This window comes from Thermobia domestica, unplaced genomic scaffold (assembly GCF_964235325.1).
Source record: "Thermobia domestica unplaced genomic scaffold, izTheDome1.hap1.1 HAP1_SCAFFOLD_392, whole genome shotgun sequence".
Taxonomy (NCBI): Eukaryota; Metazoa; Arthropoda; class Insecta; order Zygentoma; family Lepismatidae; genus Thermobia; species Thermobia domestica.
Window position 1 is genome coordinate 142,504 of NW_027656103.1, and position 19,140 is coordinate 161,643.

Consider the following 19,140-nt stretch of genomic DNA (forward strand, 5'->3'; position numbering starts at 1 on the left):
TGAAACCTCGAGGAGGCACATGAAGGCGTTGACTAAAAATCCTGAAAACAAAAATATGTACACTTTGCCTACTAAAGACACCCTTTAACCGCTTCGTCGAGCTGATTTTCGGGAAAAGGTTGAAAATCGGCCCACCCTATTAATTATCCATATACAGTTGTGGTGAACATTTATGCAGAAAATGAATTTCGTACGGCTAACCGTTTTCGAGCTCTGCTGGAAAAGGAAAGAAAGGTTGCACCCTTTTCTTGAATGGGGAAATGGATATCTTTAACCCAGACTTAGTCTAAGCAAAGGTCTGTGGATGATATTTGAAAAAAATATAAAAAGAAAAGAAAAACAATCTTGAATCTTCTACCCATATAAATATCGGATGAATAACAAAGATTAAATAGAGCCTTATTTCCAAATTAGGTTTTTAAAACATTGCTCATTGTTTATGAATATAACGTGTAAAAAATATCAAGTTCGTATGCTCAAAAGTCTCGAGAAGAAATGTTTCAAGTTCTTCACTTAACCCTTCCCCGTCTTATCTACTGTCTGGAATTTATGAATAACATGTACATTCCTACAATTTCGTAGAAATAAAATCTTTGAGTTTTACGTCCTACATTTATGCCGGCTAGGCTAAAGGAGACGGTGATGATAAGAAATGAATCAAATGGTGGAATGATGAAAGTTGGAGAAAACGAGTGAACCCCGAGAAAACCCACGCGTACGCGTTTGTCCACCAGAAAATTCACTTGGCGAGAGCTGGGATCGAACCAGGGACCACCGTTCACCAGAGGTGAACGCTCTTCCACTGAGCTACTGCGGCCCCGAACTCTCTATTAGATAATTCGAAGTAATGCAGTACAGGAATTATTAGTGTCGGACAGAATGCAAACAGAAAAGTGAAGTTTTAACTGGCGTTCAGCCAGATCCAGTCTTGGGAAACAAGGATACAAATAAAAATTCATCTGAAGATGGAGACGAGATGAAGGAACAACGTGTGTTAACACACTTGAAATTTCTAGAAAATTTTGAAAATTTAAGATGATTTATTGATGTGAATCAAAAGTTACTAATGGCGTTTTCTAATAAGTGAAATTAATAATTTTTACCATTAGAAAAAACCCACCATAATCTAAACGAACGAAACTCACAAATTTCTTTGAGTGAAAACAGAAAACAAGATTGTTACTCATGCAGTTGGTTTTGTGTGGTAATTTATATATGACATACTGTACTTAAGTGTGTTTACCCGACACGTTTGATTTGTTTATTTGTAAATAAATGGTGTCTGTTCTTTTTGCAGTGTTGGATCACACAAATAACATGCTGCCTTAAAAGTAAGGCCTACTGCTTATATATTCAAGTACAGTAATTTTGTTCGGTTGTTCTTAGGTATTTAAAATGTATATTTTTGGATAAGTCGATCATTTTCGTCCCCCTTGTACTTTGAATTAAGTTACAACCAGTTCACTGAATATACAGATACAAATATGTTGGTTGTCTTAAGAGGATTCTTAGTATATTTTGATTTAAGTGTAAAAGTCTTCGAGCTCTCTTATAATGACAGGAAAATATGGAAGTTCTTGGACATTTTTCTAGGCCCAAATCTTAACAATACTTCAAAAATAGCATTTTTCAATACTATCTATCTTTTTAAGTACCTTGCTAAAATAAATACAGCATCATAATAAAAACGTCCTTACTCAAAACGATTACCATTCTAATGTTAGCGAGAAAAAAAGTACTAGGATGATAGTTTCCGATTTAAACGTATTTTGTGTAATATATTGTCTTTCATTTGAAATACATTTTAAACATCATTAGGGAATAATTATACTGATATTATATTTTATAATTTATTTTGCTGTGTGTGAGAAAACTGGAATTAGAAAAATGAATGATGAAAGAGAGGAACAAAACTACGTAAGTCAAATGACGATTATTGCATGAGAGGAAGGCCACGTGACAGGAAGACTACCTTCTCAGCGCATGAATAAACAATGCAAACTGCTTCTGATTGGCTAGTTCTTATCAACTATACGTCATTGCAGAAAAGAGCTCCAAATTTCGTTCTATTAAAATAGTTTTTTTAAAAGGATATTTCCTACTCTACAAACATAATTATATTTTCTTTTTTTTACGAAGTTCTTACAGAACTATTTGTTCTTTAGAAAACATTAATAGAAAGCATAAATAGCGGAAGAAGAAAGTATCGTCAACGACTTCGGTAGTGCAAAGGCTGCTGTAAGCTATATATATCAAGGGATTACACTTGCAAACTCCTCATTCTAACCTCGTTAGTGACAGAGACTGTAGGGCTCTGAACACAGCAACTGCGAAAAGGTGAAAAGTAAGTTTCTTTTCTTTTTTTAAATATATTTTCTGGTTATATTTGATATTAAGTGTGTGTAACTTTTATAGAATGTTTGATTAACTTTTGGTGCTTACAATATTTGATGGTGTCCTATCATCGAAAGGCAATTGTGACATTATTCGGCGTACGATATTGTGAAATTCAGAGCACATAGAAAGCTAGAAATGGCGCTGGAATCCAGTTTCCTGATCTTGAATATCCATAACTGACTAACATATCATTCCATTGTCCTCAACTTAGTGTGGTTTGTAGGAACATGAAATATATCTAATAAACACCAAGAAGAGTAATTTTGGTTCCTGTGTCGAGAAATTATCTGTTTTTGGTTCATAAGTTTGGTTCTCTTTTCTCTCATTAGTAATACATAGAGTGGTCAAATATAAACAAGAAATTTAGGGAGTTGATTTTCAGCAAGAAAATTTATACTCAGTACATGAACAAATGTCTTACGTCAAACACTGAAAGTATGTGTATCTAATTGTTTCTTTCACTCTTATAATATTTTATTCCTTAAAAGTTGGATTTCAGGTAGTGAGAAGATAAAAATGTAAAGTATAATTTTAAATGTTAAATAATAACTTAATGGGATTAAATTTGTATTTTACATCTCACTTATACGCCCTGAATACTGAGAGACACGAAAAGTTAACGGAAGTGAATAATTATGAAAGTTTTAGTGGAATGACTATGTGGAAGGAAGGAAGAGAAAATTCACAGACATGATGTTTCCATCACAGACTGTGACCTCTATTAAGTGTGTGTAACTTTTATAGAATGTTTGATTAACTTTTGGTGCTTACAATATTTGATGGTGTCCTATCATCGAAAGGCAATTGTGACATTATTCGGCGTACGATATTGTGGAATTCAGAGCACATAGAAAGCTAGAAATGGCGCTGGAATCCAGTTTCCTGATCTTGAATATCCATAACTGACTAACATATCATTCCATTGTCCTCAACTTAGTGTGTATCTAATTGTTTCTTTCACTCTTATAATATTTTATTCCTTAAAAGTTGCATTTCAGGTAGTGAGAAGATAAAAAGGTAAAGTATAATTTTAAATGTTAAATAATAACTTAATGGGATTAAATTTGTATTTTACATCTCACTTATACGCCCTGAATACTGAGAGACACGAAAAGTTAACGGAAGTGAATAATTATGAAAGTTTTAGTGGAATGACTATGTGGAAGGAAGGAAGAGAAAATTCACAGACATGATGTTTCCATCACAGACTGTGACTTCTATTAAGTGTGTGTAACTTTTATAGAATGTTTCATTAACTTTTGGTGCTTACAATATTTGATGGTGTCCTATCATCGAAAGGCAATTGTGACATTATTCGGCGTACGATATTGTGGATATTGTGGAATAATTATGAAAGTTTTAGTGGAATGACTATGTGGATGGAAGGAAGAGAAAATTCACAGACATGATGTTTCCATCACAGACTGTGACCTCTTATCGAACTAGGTACCTTTGCTTCAGAGGAAAACACTAAACCAGTGAATCACCATGCCACAATCCAATATTTAGAAGTGTTTTGAACTCAGACAAATACAGAAATTACACAAATTATATCCTCCTTTAAACTTTTTTTTTATTCCTAAAGCATAATTGAAATATTTTTCACAACACTAAATCCCTTCTCATCTTCTTTATAGATTTAAAAGTAAACATAATAATAGCCCAAGATAGGCTCTGCCTGCCCGGACATCTTGTAGGTTTATATGTGGTTTGTATTTTTCCTTTCGTAACCGGTTACTACTAAGTCTTAATTCTAATAGTTTCACAAGCGCCTCACGATGCTTTGGTAACATAGAAACTTTTATTCATTCAGAGAAAATCAAAGACTGATAACGTTGGCAAAAGACACATGTGATAACATTGGAAGAAGTGTGTTACTAATGAATATATTATTTTGTATTTAATTTACTCCCTTTCCTTATATTGATTGATTGCCTATGATTTTGATTAGAAAGACTGACGAAAGCTTTGATTTTTCTGCCTTTTTCTTAACAAAAACAGCTTAAAACTGTATTTGAAATATAGCAAGTACCACAAAATATAGCATTTCCCCCTACAACATTCTCGTACAAATAATTTAAATATGGTGGATAAATATAAGTCTCTTTTAGACCATGTTTATAATATGAATTCTGTTATTAGATTGGTGGAATAGATTTTGAAGAAATCCTCTTGGTTTATCTTTGAGAGTAAAACGTTATTTTAAATCTTTTAAAATGACAAAATTACTGGTTGCACTTTCCCGCTCGTAATATTTCCATTGGAGTATTTAAATAATTCAGTTGAAAAGTTATTTTAAATCTGTCATTCATTATGTTAGTGAAACTTAAAAAAGAAATAATCTTATCAAATTGTTTGATACTGCCAGAATTTTAATTCACTTTGTACTAATCGTGATGATAATAATTGAAACAAACTAGGGAAGTGATAAATACTGAAGTGATTTTTTTCTTTTCTTTACTTAGGAACTTTGAGGGAAGCAGTGTTATCATTCAGGTGGAAATTCAGGTGTCTTGATTCAGGTAAGCTATCGAAGCTTTTTTTTGTTATAGATATTTTATCATTATATCATCTTCAATACATATACAGTTTCCATGGATATTAGTGTTTCAGCTGTGAATCAATTATTTGTCCAGCAGATTCCTAGTTTTAATTTAAGAACTTCCAATTGAGACAGTAGTTTCTTTTCTACACTTAAACCTTGTTTCTTTAATTCGATTTTTTGAAAGGGTCTTTTCTAGTAAGATAGTGAAATCGGTTTTTGATCCAAATTGGGTCCCTATTGACCTAACACTACTTTATAAAAAATGACCCCCTTACCGAATTATCGTATCACACATGCTCAAAATTGAATGTTTTTAAATTTTGGTGGGGTGATCGAAAATTTTTGAAAGTTTCACAGATTGTAGATACTATCTAGGAGTAAATGTGCATTTTTTTCAAAACAATCGATGCGTATTTTCTTTATTTTTTTCCATGTTGAAAATTTCAAAAAAAATGTAGAAACAAATTTGGGGGGGGGGGGCACGTCGCTGATTTTTAGGTTAAAAAATTTGTTGTAGACTTATGTAGAACGTATATTTTGGGGGGGCTGAAAGTGATGGCAACATTGTCAAAAAGAAATAAAAGTGAAAACAAACGTGTTTTTCGCACAGTTTTCCCACCATTTTAGGGACTTCAAGGTGAGGGCCCCTTCAAACAATCTTTTATCAAAGTTCACAATTTTCATTTCTCTTGCGTCCCTTCCGCTTCTGTCGTTCTTCAGCTGCTTCGATTGTGTCCATTTCGGAATATAGACACCAAATATATCTCCGTAACAGTGCTTCCACTTCAACCGACTCTTGCACAACAGTTATACATCTCGCGGTAGAGAGCGCCACTGTGTGTGTGTCCAGTGAAGCAAGCACTGATAGATACGAGGAGCCGACGCGAGGTGTAACATAACATACGATCAAAACTTTATATGATTCCATAAGAAAACGAAATCGAAATAATAAAAAAAAAATCTTGCGTTAAGTCTTGGATACAGTTAGCACTAGGTTCAACAGTTTATTGTAGATTCATTTATATTCTTATAAGAAAATTTTATGTAGCGAATAGTTCTTCGTATTTGAGGAACTAAGTGACTATTAACAAGTGCATCGTTACCCTTCCTTCTGGCCAAGTTAGCAGCGTTAGCGTGTGCAAGTTTTGTGAACAGGGTTTCGGATTTTAGTCCCGGTCAGAGAACATTGAAACTTGAAGGCATTACAGTGGTTTCGATTCCACTTGAAAATGTAGGTTTACATCTCTAGTAGTCGCGATGCTGAAGGGGTGCTAAACTTGAAACAACCAACTTACAAAATCTCTCGAATTGCTCGTTAGACAGTATGGTAATCACAGTAACTATATGAAGTTTAGTTATTTATATTTTATAGAGGAATAAACTTTGTTTATATACCATATCCGCTTAATTTCTGTTTCAAGTTAAAGATTCGTTTTCACCAGGAATTTATAAGATGGGAGTAAGCATCATAGTGAATTTTGCTATGTTTGTGAAGCATCATAAGTTCAAAACTAGAGGAGAGTAGGAAAACCTCACAAAGGAAGAGAGGGAGATTATATATCGAAGTGGAAGATGGTTTATACACCAATCGAAAGCATTAATGATACTGTAATATTTTTTTTTCCGAATGCATATACTGTGCGACTTATGTGAATATACAGAGTGTCCAGAAAGTTCACTTTCACCCCTAGAAATCGCAAACAGTAAAACAGATGCCAAAACAGGAAAACATGTGTTTGATCATTTTAAAAGTACAACATATAACAGCAAAAATTGTTGTCCTAGGGCCACTCAGAGGGTCCCACGCGGGGTCCAACTCAAAAATTGCAGGGGGCCTGGTGACTCAGTGGTAGAGCGTTCACCTCCGGTGCTTGGGGTCCCTGGTTCAATCCCAACTCGCACCGTGTGGACTTTGTGGTAGACAAATACCGTGCTCGCGGGTTTTCCCGGGGTTCTCTCGTTTCCTCTCACTTTCTTCATTCCACCATTTCATTAATTACTCATCATCACCGTCTCCTTTAGCTTAACCGGCATAATCGTGGGACGTAAAACTTAAAGATTTTATTTTTTTTTTCAAAATTGCAAATGATGATGGGATGAAATAGCATATCGTTGGAAAGCTGTTGGGAAATGAAAGAAGACGAAACGAGTTTCGACTCTCTAAAATTACCATGTGCAAAATGGCGGCCGGTCAGAATGTAAGCAAAACCGTCATTGTAAGGTCTATGACCATTTTCATAAATCTGAAATTGTGCAACATATGTCAAAACAGGGAAACACGTGAGTCATCATTTCGAAAGTAGAATGATTGAAAGTAAAAATATTTGTTCCAAGGTACTCCGCAGGGTCTCAGACGGGGTTCTAGTCAAAATTTTCAAATTTTAATGGGGTCATATAGAATATTGTATGAAAGGTGTTGTTAAATGAAACAATTACTTGTGTATGGAATTAATCATTCCCTATAAATGTAAAATTAACTACGATTTAGTACTTTTGTCAAACACAAATCTCTAGGTAATCAACTTCAGACTATATTCGAACCATTTCCGGTGCGATCTGAAACAATATTCGATGAAAATGGGAATACTTACAATTAAACATGCGTATGACTCGCACCGTACATGCATTCGTCCAATAATATTACAGTTTCTTAATGAGCATAGTTAGTGCTTTCGGTTAGTGTATAAACCATCTTCCACTTCGATATATAATCTCCGTCCCTTTTCGTTTTTCTGTTCTTGTCGTTTCTTTTCTGTTTTCTTTCTTTCTTTACACATTAATCGGCCCCGAAGAACAGAATCTCAGACTAGGCGCATTTCCTTTCTTTATGTTACGTACACGAATTAAAGTGAAAACAAAGGAACACCCGACTACAGAAAAAAGAAAGAAAAAAAACACAAGATGTTTGTAGTGTGTTGTCATAGAGCGTTCAGACTTGTTCCATCTGTTTTCATTTAACAACAGCTTTCAAACAATATGCTACTTGACTCCCCTTTCAATTTGAAAATTTTGAGTAGGACCCCGTCTGAGACCCTGCGGAGGGTCCTGGGACAAATATTTTTACTGTCAATCATTCTACTTTCGAAATGATGATTCACGTGTTTTCCTGTTTTTACATCTGTCGCACCATTTCAGATTTATGAAAATGGACATAGACTTTACAATGACGCTTTTGCTGACATTTTGACCGGCTACCATTTTGCCTATGGTAATTTTAGAGAGTCGAAACTTGTTTCGCCTTCTTTCATTTCCCAACAGTTTCCCAACGATATGCTACTTGATCCCATCACCATTTGTAATTTTTGAGTTGGACCCCGCATGGGACCCTCTGAGTAGTCCTGGGACAACAATTTTTGCTGTTATACGTTGTTCTTTTAAAATGATCGAACACATGTTTTCCTGTTTTGGCATCTGTTTTACCGTTTGCTATTTCTAGGGGTGGAAGTGAATTTTCTGGACACCCTGTATATTCATATAACTCGCACACTATATGCATTTGGAAAAATGTTATTACAGTTTCATAATAGTTGTCTTTAATGCTTTCGATTGTTGTATAAGCCATTTTCCACTTCGATATATAATCACCCTCTCTTTCCTTGTCAGTCAATCTCAACCAGAAACAATCCACTGCATCTGAATTTCATCGTCTGGTGTCAGATTCAAAACGTTGATTGATTGATTGATTTTTGAGTTTTACGTCCCGTTCAGCAGCGAGGCTATATGAGACGTGGACCTACTGATTAACGTGGAATCCGAACCACATGAGCTCCCGCCGGGAATCGAACCCGATTCAAAACGTGTTTCTGTACCTTCCAATATATTATCTCATCATCACAAAGCCTCACTCCCTTTTAATCTTACATATTGAATGAAATTGAGGTTATTCATATCTGAGGTAAAACTCCTGAAATTGAAATTCACGTAGTGGGACGGATTTTACCTTAATACGTACATCGTCCCTGATAACAACAATATTGCTACCAACAACGGTGCAGATATATCCCTATTAAGTAATACACGATCATAACACTGTTACTTATGGTTGGATTTTTGAAGTTTGCGTCCATTTTCTGCTCTGAGGCTATATGAGACGTGGACCTACAGTTTAAGTTGGAATCCGTACCAATAAAAAGTGTTCAAATTTTAAAGTTCTCCCATTAGCAATCGAACCTGGAAAATAATGGTGCACGTGCTAGCCACTCACCAGCAGGAAGGACTAGTATAGGGATGGATAATACAGGGTGTTTCAAAACAACACCGACAAGATTTGGGAGGTGACCACCAAGATGAGACCAAGATGAGAGCAAGACACCAAGATGAGACAAAAAGTACAACTTGGGTGCACAAATACTTCCTTTCGGAGTTATAGGCCGGCGAAAACATGAAGAAATGAACTTTAATGGTCCATAACGTAGTCGGGTCAAGACTTCACTTAGGAACTAATATGTCCCCTATCCAAATATCCGAGTTTCAGAATCTTGTGGTGCTTCCGCAACAACTTTTTTTTTTTTTCAAATTATACTTCAAATTATATTCCAGTGTCCAAACTCTCTCTATGAAAACTGCTGCGTGAGTACCGCAGGGTTCTGAAACTTGGATATCAGTTTAACGATTCTGAAGCTTGGATATTCGGATAGGGACATACTAGTTCCTAAGTGAAGTCTTGACCCGACTACGTTATGGACCATTAAAGTTCATTTTTTCATGTTTTCGGCAGCCTATAACTCCGAAAGGAAGCATTTGTGCATCCAAGTTGGTCTAAACTTTTTGTATCACCATAGTGTCAGGAATCACCTCCCAAACGTTATCGGTGTTGTTTTGAAACACCCGGTATATATATATATATATATATATATATATATATATATATATATATATATATATATATATATATATATATATATATATATATAGATATATATATATAATTCCGCCTCTACCAGTATATCGGTTGCCAACATTTTGAGTATTGTCTTCAGTTAACTTTTTGTGGCTTAGAAAACTATCCAATTGTAGTTTCTACTCTCCTTCTTTTATCTTCTTCATATCATTGTTCTTCGAGAACGTTCCAATCACTTTTTATTTTTCTTCACCACTGCATCATGTTGTTCTTGTTCATTTTTAGTCCCAGAATATCATTATTCTTTAGTTCAGTTCATTAAATGTTACCGAATTTTTGTCCGTATCCTTTCAAAATGCTCGCGTTTTTCTGTCCGAAGAGAGTAATACTCCACTGGATACATTTGGTGAGTCACTTCCTTATTTACCTTTTTATTCAGAGACTTAAATGTACTTTCGTAAAGGCTTTTCTCGACATTCTGATGCTTTCTGTCAGTTCACGTTCATGTTTAACATTTTCACAAGTACTACCTATTTATTTGTGCTCTCTTTTCTCACCTAACTCCCTTAGCTTCTACCACAATAAATTTCATTGTTATAGTCTTTCAACTCACCGTATATTCTTCTGTACTTCTTGAACATTATGGCTATATTTCTATGTAAAAATAATATCATCCTCAAAATGACGGAAATATGGAGTATTTAAAGCAAAACATGAGTTCTTTTTCTTTAAATTTCAACATAACAGCCAAATTGAAAATAATTTTACCCATAAACGTAGAGGGTATTATCATTTGGTTGGTAGGAGTTTGTTGTCCCTTTCTTGCTTTGAGCCTATATGAGACGTTAACCTACAGTTGAAGTTCCAATCCTGTTGATCTTAAACTTTCGCTTTCGGTGCGGGCGGTCCGGGGTTCGATTCCTGGTGGGAACATTCGGTCGAAAAAATGTAAAAAAAACCTTTTTGAGGTCAGCCATTTTGAATGAAGTTTTCCTCATTCACACCATACAAATGCCGGGGTGGTACCTAACTTATAGATCTCAGGCCGCTTCCTTCCTTCCCTTTTCCCGGATAATGTGCTCGCCGAGGAACGTCATCCGTCATACGTGACGGGCTAAATGGCTTTAGACGCCGAGAGACCAGAAATCCAAAAATCCTCATCCTATTCATCCTAATGCATTCAAAGTTTAAGATTGTCTTACCGGAAATCGAGCCCCAAATTCCGTGCACTAAGGACTCAAGTACGCACCATTAAAAAAAGAACAATGTATTCAACTTCCTCATACACTGTTGAATTTCTACCAGGCTCGAAAGTATTGTTGGCCACTAGACGAGACATTTCTCGTGTCGTCATGAAAACGAGACGATAATTGAGATGAAAAGTTTTTTTTTTCTAAATTCAAGACGAGACGATAAACGCCAATTCTCGTCTCGCTTTTGATAGTCGAGTTCATTCAAATCTTAGATCTCTAAGCTGATTTAGTTTACATGATTCACAGAATAAGAGAAATAAATCGACAAATTAATTGCAGGAATGTGACGAAAAGTACTTATCATTGTCTAAAGTTGGGTAAGACATTACACAATATGCTCCGATAATAAATTCGGGTTAATTGTACTTCTATCAGATCTTTCGTATCCCCTCGTTATACATATGCATTCTAACTTCTGGATGAAATTAAGAAAAATCAATGCATAAATTTTGTTCATAAATGTTCAAAATCTTTTTGAGAATCAAGACGAGACGTTAAAAAAAACTTGAAAATAGAGACAAGACGAGGCTTCTACAGAATTTACGAGACGAAACGAGGAAAACATAAAACAATTTACAACTATACAATTAGAAGGATATTATTCTTGGAACTATAAATCGAAATTTTAAAAGGAAGCGTTTCTTCTACTTGATTTCCTATATGTACCGTATTATGCAAAAACGAACTAAGCGCCAAACTTTGAAAATTCACGTAAATGCGGCGATTGGTTCCTGATAAGCATTAGAACGTTTTACACAATCGAAAAGAGAGGAAAACCATCACCCTTTCCAAAAAAAAAAAAAAAAAAAAAGAAACATAATTTCACTTTTGATTACGGCTACATTAAAGCTGGACATCAACCTTTATACGTAATTTTCTTAAAAGTATGAAGGTTGCGCTTAGTTCGTTTTCGTAGGACACGGTACATATGGAGATTAATATTGGAACCGAAAGTGGAAGTAAATTGATATCACTTGTGGTTTCAGTAGAAAGAAAGAGAAGAGTAGAGGGGGAACCTATTTTCTGCGGTAGCTCAATCCATTTTTTAAAATACCGTTGTTGCTATATATTACCGTTATTGGTTGTACTGATCAACGTTTGAACTTGAGATGGCCGATTTGTACCACATTCTGTTTGAATAAACTTTAAAGGAGGAAACTTGGGACACTGGATCCATATGAAAAATCCATTTGTCACTTTGTGTTGCTAATTTTGCTCTGATATCTGTCCATGGTCACACTTGATGGACGTATGTGTCCGATCTATAAGACTTCTTGTGCTTCTGTATACTGTAACATTGGAAGCCTATTAATTGCTTCAGAATATAATTTTTCAAACAATACTCGTAGTTTACTCAAGCAAGTCAGTGTTAGAAATATTTTCCAGGAGAGTTATTTCTAAAATAATAATAATAATAATAATAATAATAATAATAATAATAATAATAATAATAATAATAATAATAATAATAATAATAACAATAGAAGTAATATATATTTAGCAGTCCTATAAATCATATTAACTGTGAATTATACGTAGGGCAAACTCGAAAATTTCGAACTTTTCGAATTTCTGCCCATTGGCCACCAAAAAGAGTATGTTTTGTTTACAATTGGTCACTGCTAGTAATCCCTCGTTCATTTCCTTATGACTGTCATTATTGTTATTACTCACACAGCACCATGAAATTTCTTTATACTACGAAGTGCATAATGGAATTTTGATCTACCAGAAATAATCTGTGTGAGTGAACTTATACATATTACACAATTCTAAAGCCATACGGTCAGCCGTAGCCTTTTTTGGTCAGAATGTTTAGTAATTCCACTTTATAAAATATCCTTGTTGAACCGATACGATACTGGAAAAAATGATGATGAATTATTAGAAATAGAAGGGCGGGGAATAACAATATTGGGGGTTATGAAAAAGGGAAAGAATATGGTAATACTTTGTTTTAAAAAGAAATTGAAAGATAAAAGAGAAAATAAGAGAGGAGAACAAGATGTAATGAACAGTAAAGAAGCGAACAATTAATATTAAAAAAATAACTAAGGGTACACTGCATGCGAGCTTTCAACTGGGACACATGAACTGACTGTGACGTGTCGGTTATATAAACATATGGTAGAACTGCACTTTAGAAGGCGTCGGCTGAAGTGATCAAATAGGCTTCGATGGATCTACAAGTTTATTATTATTCCTCTAGATATTGAAGGTCCAATTTTGGAGTAATGTTATTATTATTATTATTATTATTATTATTATTATTATTATTATTATTATTATTATTATTATTATTATTATTATTATTATTATTATTATTATTTCATAATGAATCAGCCAGGATTTCCTATATATTCTATATCTACATGCAGTGTTGTAAACTAAGGACGCAACAGTATTACACATACAGAAACGACCAAACTTTGGAAAATTCTGCAACAGCAATAACAGCAAGTGAGACGAACGAGGTAATGCAGATCTAAAGTACCTTAACATGAAATACTGTGGTCATCATATTTTTTTCCATGACTTATCTCGAACAAGTAGAAATAATTATATAGAAGGGACTAGAAATTATACTTTTTTCAAAGGACTTAACTCTGCAAAACGTTGAGATAGATATCACTTCGAATTACATACTTGGTTTCCAACAGACATAAATATGAAAATACTGTTTACACCAATTTGATTATCTCACACTATTTGGGAGATACGAAAAAATGGTGAAATTTTATATGTTGCATAAATTGGGAACTTTTTAAAACGTTTCTAATTTACTTTGCTTGTATAACATTAGACCAATTCTTTTGGGTAAGTATAAGTAAAATAGGATCTCGAAATTACATAATTCTAAGCAGTGTTACAAACTTAAACTATTCTTACCATATCTCCAGAACTTTTTGTGATATCAAATTGCTGTAAAAGACATTGTGATCTTCAGTTCTTCTGAAAATTATCTACGTAATTCGATGAGGAATTTATCTATTTAGGTGAGTTGATTTATTGAAATAAAGGCACTTTTATCAATTTGTAACTTTGTGTTCATTCAAAATCCATTACATCATGATTATAATGTTAGAAATTTAAGTAATTTTTATGTGCATTGTCCCGTTTGTCTCATTTGCGTTATTACAGCTGTAGAAGTCACCAAACTTTAGGTGTTTATGATAACGTAGCGTTATTAGTTTTCAAGGCTGCATAAGTACATTAAAGTAACCAAGAAAGTTCTGTCGCTTTTACACTCACCAGATTCGAAAATCGATACGCCACTAAGACATACCTGGGAGATTAAAAATAGTCTTCATCAGCATCGACGACCTTCTGCCAACGCCCTGAAAGGCCACCCCGCCATTCTCTCACACTTTTTACCCGAACAGTAACCCTAATAACAGTTACCCTATGTCAGGGGACTTTTGAGATACTCTCTCTCTCTCTCTCTCTCTCTCTCTCTCTCTCTCTCTCTCTCTCTCTCTCTCTCTCTCTCTCTCTCTCTCTCTCTCTCTCTATCTATATATATATATATATATATATATATATATATATATATATATATGTCTTGAAAAATGAGATAAATACTTTTTTATAACCTATTTACTGTAAAATTCTTAAAGTAATTCTGTATTTAGTGTTCAAAATTAACATATAAACACGATGAGAAGAAATTTTAAAATTTCAATCTTACTGAAAAAATATAATGGTTTGTTTGTTACTTCTATTTCTGATAGTTGGGTCCTGCATTTTGTGGAGGGCAAACACCATGAACGTAAATGTTCTCGGAGTTTTTTCATTTTCTATCGGTTCCTTCATCCTACCATCCTATTTCATTATCGCATCGTCTTTAGCCTCGGTGTATAATCTTGTGAAGTTAAAATAAACAAAAATATTCAGACCCAAAACACATTTTAAGCTCAATTTCATGACAATTCTACTTTTGCCAGGTAGAGACATCTGAATATTTAAAACGCAACAATAATACTGATGTTTTATTATGTTAATACAACCCTTTCTCATTTTAAGTGAAAAGTCTCCGACGACTGAGAGAAAGATAGGATTCTTATAACGGCATTTCTTATTAGAAATTCAGTAGCTTTTATTTCTGTATATTTACGTCATTTCGCAATTAACAACCATTCTACTTGCGCCAATGAATAAACATGAGAACATTTGCACATTTGCTTCACGCTTCTTCGCTTTTTATGTTCTAGGTAGACCCATATTAAATTAAAATCCGTAATTACATTTATATTTAACGTTGTAACTGTAAGAATTATAAATTAAACGTGATAGTTAGAAGATTACTACAAACATAAGGCGAGCGTAATGCAAATTTGCGACCAAAGATCTAGTTTTTACGATCGTGATATCGTGGGGTTAAATAAAATGCAAAGAAGCTGGTACTAATAGTTGTTTGGCTCTTTCATTATTTGTTTTAAGAAATACACAATAGTGGTTTAATTTTAATATTCGGAATTGTTAATGTTTGCCTTATGTCCGTATCCAAATTCAAAGATACGATTCACTCAATTAAATATTCAAGAGGTCTCATGAATGATCAGTATTTATGGATGCACACGGGATGAACGTAAGGCTGTTTCGTCTTGTCCCTACAAGATGATGTCTCGTCTCGAAAATATATTACTTCCTCGTCTCGAGAAGTTGTGTTTCATCCCGTCTAGAATTTTGAAACAAGACAAAAATACATAATTTCATTAAGGGCGTGTTCAAAATCCAAGTTTATTCGATAATATTTTAAATAATATCAGTTAAACTTGTATTATATACATACATGTATACAAAGGAGAGTCTAAAAAATATTTTTCCCTAGGACTATAAGCATAAAGGATACACAACGACTTTACAATATCTATTACTACAGAAGAATCACAGGTGACACTACTTTTAAACATATCCACCACCGAATTCAGACACTTGTCGTATTCTGGGGTGAACATCTATACTAGGGTCGTAATAATCGATAACCTAGAAGTGGCACCACTACATGACAGCCCCTAGCAATTGTTCATCACTGTTTACATCTTTACCGGATACTAATGCATTTAGATGCAAGAAGAGAGAAAATCGCTGAGAGCGAGATTCGAGCTATACAGGGGTAGTCAAACACTTCGCAGTGGAATAGTTGCTTAAGATCGGTTGTCGTAAATAGAAATAGTGGACGAAGGTTTTTGTGCTTAAGGGAATCATATGTTACGTAATAGTTAATAAAGCTTGATTTCAAACATTATTTAACAAGTTTAAACTTTTGTTACCTTAGAAGTTCAAAGTAATAAATTATGCTGTTTGTTCGAAGGCAGGTAGCAATTTCAGAATGAATACCTTTTACGAAACATTTTTTTTAAAATATGACTAATTTTTCGAGATATTCGAGATGGGACGAGAGATGACTCGTGACTCTCCTTTCGTCTCAAATTTCACAAAGAGCATCCTCATCTCGTGTTCATCCCTACCATCCATTTGACTCCTATGGAACCATCATAGAAGAATAAATATCAATTTGAGATCCTTCGTCACCACATTATCTCTCCTCCAACAGAGTTTCAAACTGCATTTTCTTCACTGTACGCACTTGAACTGATATATACTACAACAAATTAATATTTTTATCAGGCATATACTTGTGTGTTTCCAAAAACATATGAATTTATATATATACTTTCATTTCCGAAGTTTCCCCTTGTTTTACGTGATTGCTTGTTTTAAATGTGATAATTTATTAATCATATGATATTTATAAAATGTATATTATTTACTCTTAGTTGTATTATTTGCTAATTGATATTAATGTGAATCAATTATATTTTTACATACTTAAAATTGAATTTCTTAATTTGCAGGATGGCAAGAAGTCCTCTTCATCGCCGTATGAAACAGACACTTCGCAGAGTAAAGAACGTATTCCGTCAGGAGGCCTTCGAAGGTGTCTTTACAAGTGACACGGTTTTTAAACTTCACAAGTTCACCGCAATTATTCTGATTTTCTTCACTATTATTGTGGAGAGTTACCAATGCATTGGGAAACCAATTCAATGCACGATGGCAGGAAATGAGGCAATGTCACAAGTTTTAATTGATAGGATGTGCTGGGCTACCTCATCTTTCCAGTTCCCTGATGACTATATTTCTGCCAACTCCAAAGCAGTCTACGAGGTCAAGTATCGTTTGATCCCGTTCATCCTTTTCAGTGTAGCCATTTGCTTCTTCCTACCCTATTGGGGATTTACATCGAAGAGAGAGATACGGATTCCAGTTACTGCATCAACATGTTTGAGGTATCGAAGAATGGAGAATGATCTGCTTAATCCGTGGGGATTCAGTTCAACCTATTTCAAGAGCCCGCTTCGACTTCTGTTCTGCCAGATCCTCAATATAGTAAACGTGATTATTTCGTTTTGCTTTGTCAACAGTTTTCTGGGATATCCACTGACAAATTATGGAGTTGATTTTCTGACTTTTCCAGCAATACCACCATCTAAGAGGAGTGACAAATTGATGAAGATTTTCCCTCAAAAAATCAAATGCAATTTGGGTGATTACGGAATGAAGGAAGAGACAGCATGCACAATTCCAATCAACGCATTCAATGAGATCATCTTCATAATTTTGTGGGTCTGGTTCTTCTCTCTGGCTATGATTTCTGTTGTTGAGTTACTGTTGAATATAATAGTCGCTATCCGGTCACGTCAACGTAGAGTAAATTTACGATTCACATACACGCCTGCAACGGAGAAGGATGCGAGGATAGCGAAAGAGATGCAACAGATCGACATTAATCCTGAGGAGCTGAATGGTAACAACGAGACTTATGCTAAAGACCAAGACGAACAGGGCATCAAGGAAAGAGAAATTTCGGACATACTGTACACCAATGATGTCTTCTACTTCGATTTCTCTTCGGACAACTTTGATGAGCGCAAAGACGAACTTTTCAGATTCTTACGTCAACTTACGGGTGAAGAGGAAAAAGCACAGGACAAAATAACTAAAGAAGAAGCTCAAAATGAGTTGCCCGAAATGGTCAAAAATTGCTTCGTTTGTGGAGTCCCAAGGAACTCGTCTTAAATAGCCTCTTAGCTTTCGACTAACGTACACGTCATTACTAATACTACTAACGATTTTAATGCGAATGTGAAGTCAGTTTATTTTCGAATTTCATTCCATTTGTTTTCACTATCAAACTTCTCTAACGTATTTCACTAGCTCACTAACACATTTCATTTATTATTTTATTAACATACTTTATTAATCATATAGTTGATTTATACACTATATTTTCTGACTTTTATTAAACGTTTGTACTGCCAAAAATGTATCATTTAAGTCATTCAAGATTGTGAAGTAATACTGAAAAAATGTTCGGTCTCAAAATTTTGTGATCATAAGACTCGGTAAAGAAATGTATAAATAAATAAACTTGATTAAATTGTGAATTGGCTAATCGAATATTTAACAATTTCGAAAATTGTACTTTTCATACGAAATATTGAATATAAATCTTGAAAATATAAGAATACAATGGAAGATTTAGTTATAAATTGTGATAATTTTTATTATTATTATAAAAGAGTATTGAACCAAGTATTTATTAAATGTTGATACGTCAAGAAAGTATGCATTTGATTTTGTGAAGCGATTGAAGTTTTAGTTTGTATTTCTAAGAATTCAACTTTCATGATACTGTTCTAATTAAAAATTTAAGAACAGTTATAATTCGTATTTTTTATATTAATATATAATAGTCAGTTGATTGTATTACTTCAAAAGGAACAATAAAAGCTAAATAGAATTCATTATTTTAAAGTTTAATTTCCATTTTCATTGATTTTGCTTCAATTAAGCAATATTATTTTATTATGTTAAATTTCTGGTGAACTGAATATGAAGCCAATGGTACATATTAGTGAACACGTAATGTAATTATTAATTACTAAAGCTGATTTCCTTAAATACATAGGACTATAGTTAGAAACAATTTTATACATGATTAACATCTTGCTAAGAATGTAACTAATGCATTATTATAATATTTCTGTATTGTTGAGTATTTTTATTATGTCATTCCTAACTGATGCCTATATAAATAG

At 34.0% G+C, this 19,140-nt stretch overlaps 1 protein-coding gene across 1 annotated transcript; it reads left to right on the plus strand.

The window, feature by feature from the left end:
- Positions 1–2,255: 2,255 nt before the first annotated feature.
- On the plus strand, positions 2,256–18,849 carry LOC145676823 (innexin inx2-like). Its single transcript, XM_081747602.1, has 3 exons — positions 2,256–2,344; positions 4,863–4,919; positions 16,894–18,849. Exon 3 carries the CDS (start codon positions 16,895–16,897, stop codon positions 18,116–18,118), a length of 1,224 nt encoding a protein of 407 aa, XP_081603728.1. The 5' UTR covers positions 2,256–2,344; positions 4,863–4,919; position 16,894; the 3' UTR covers positions 18,119–18,849.
- Positions 18,850–19,140: the final 291 nt, after the last annotated feature.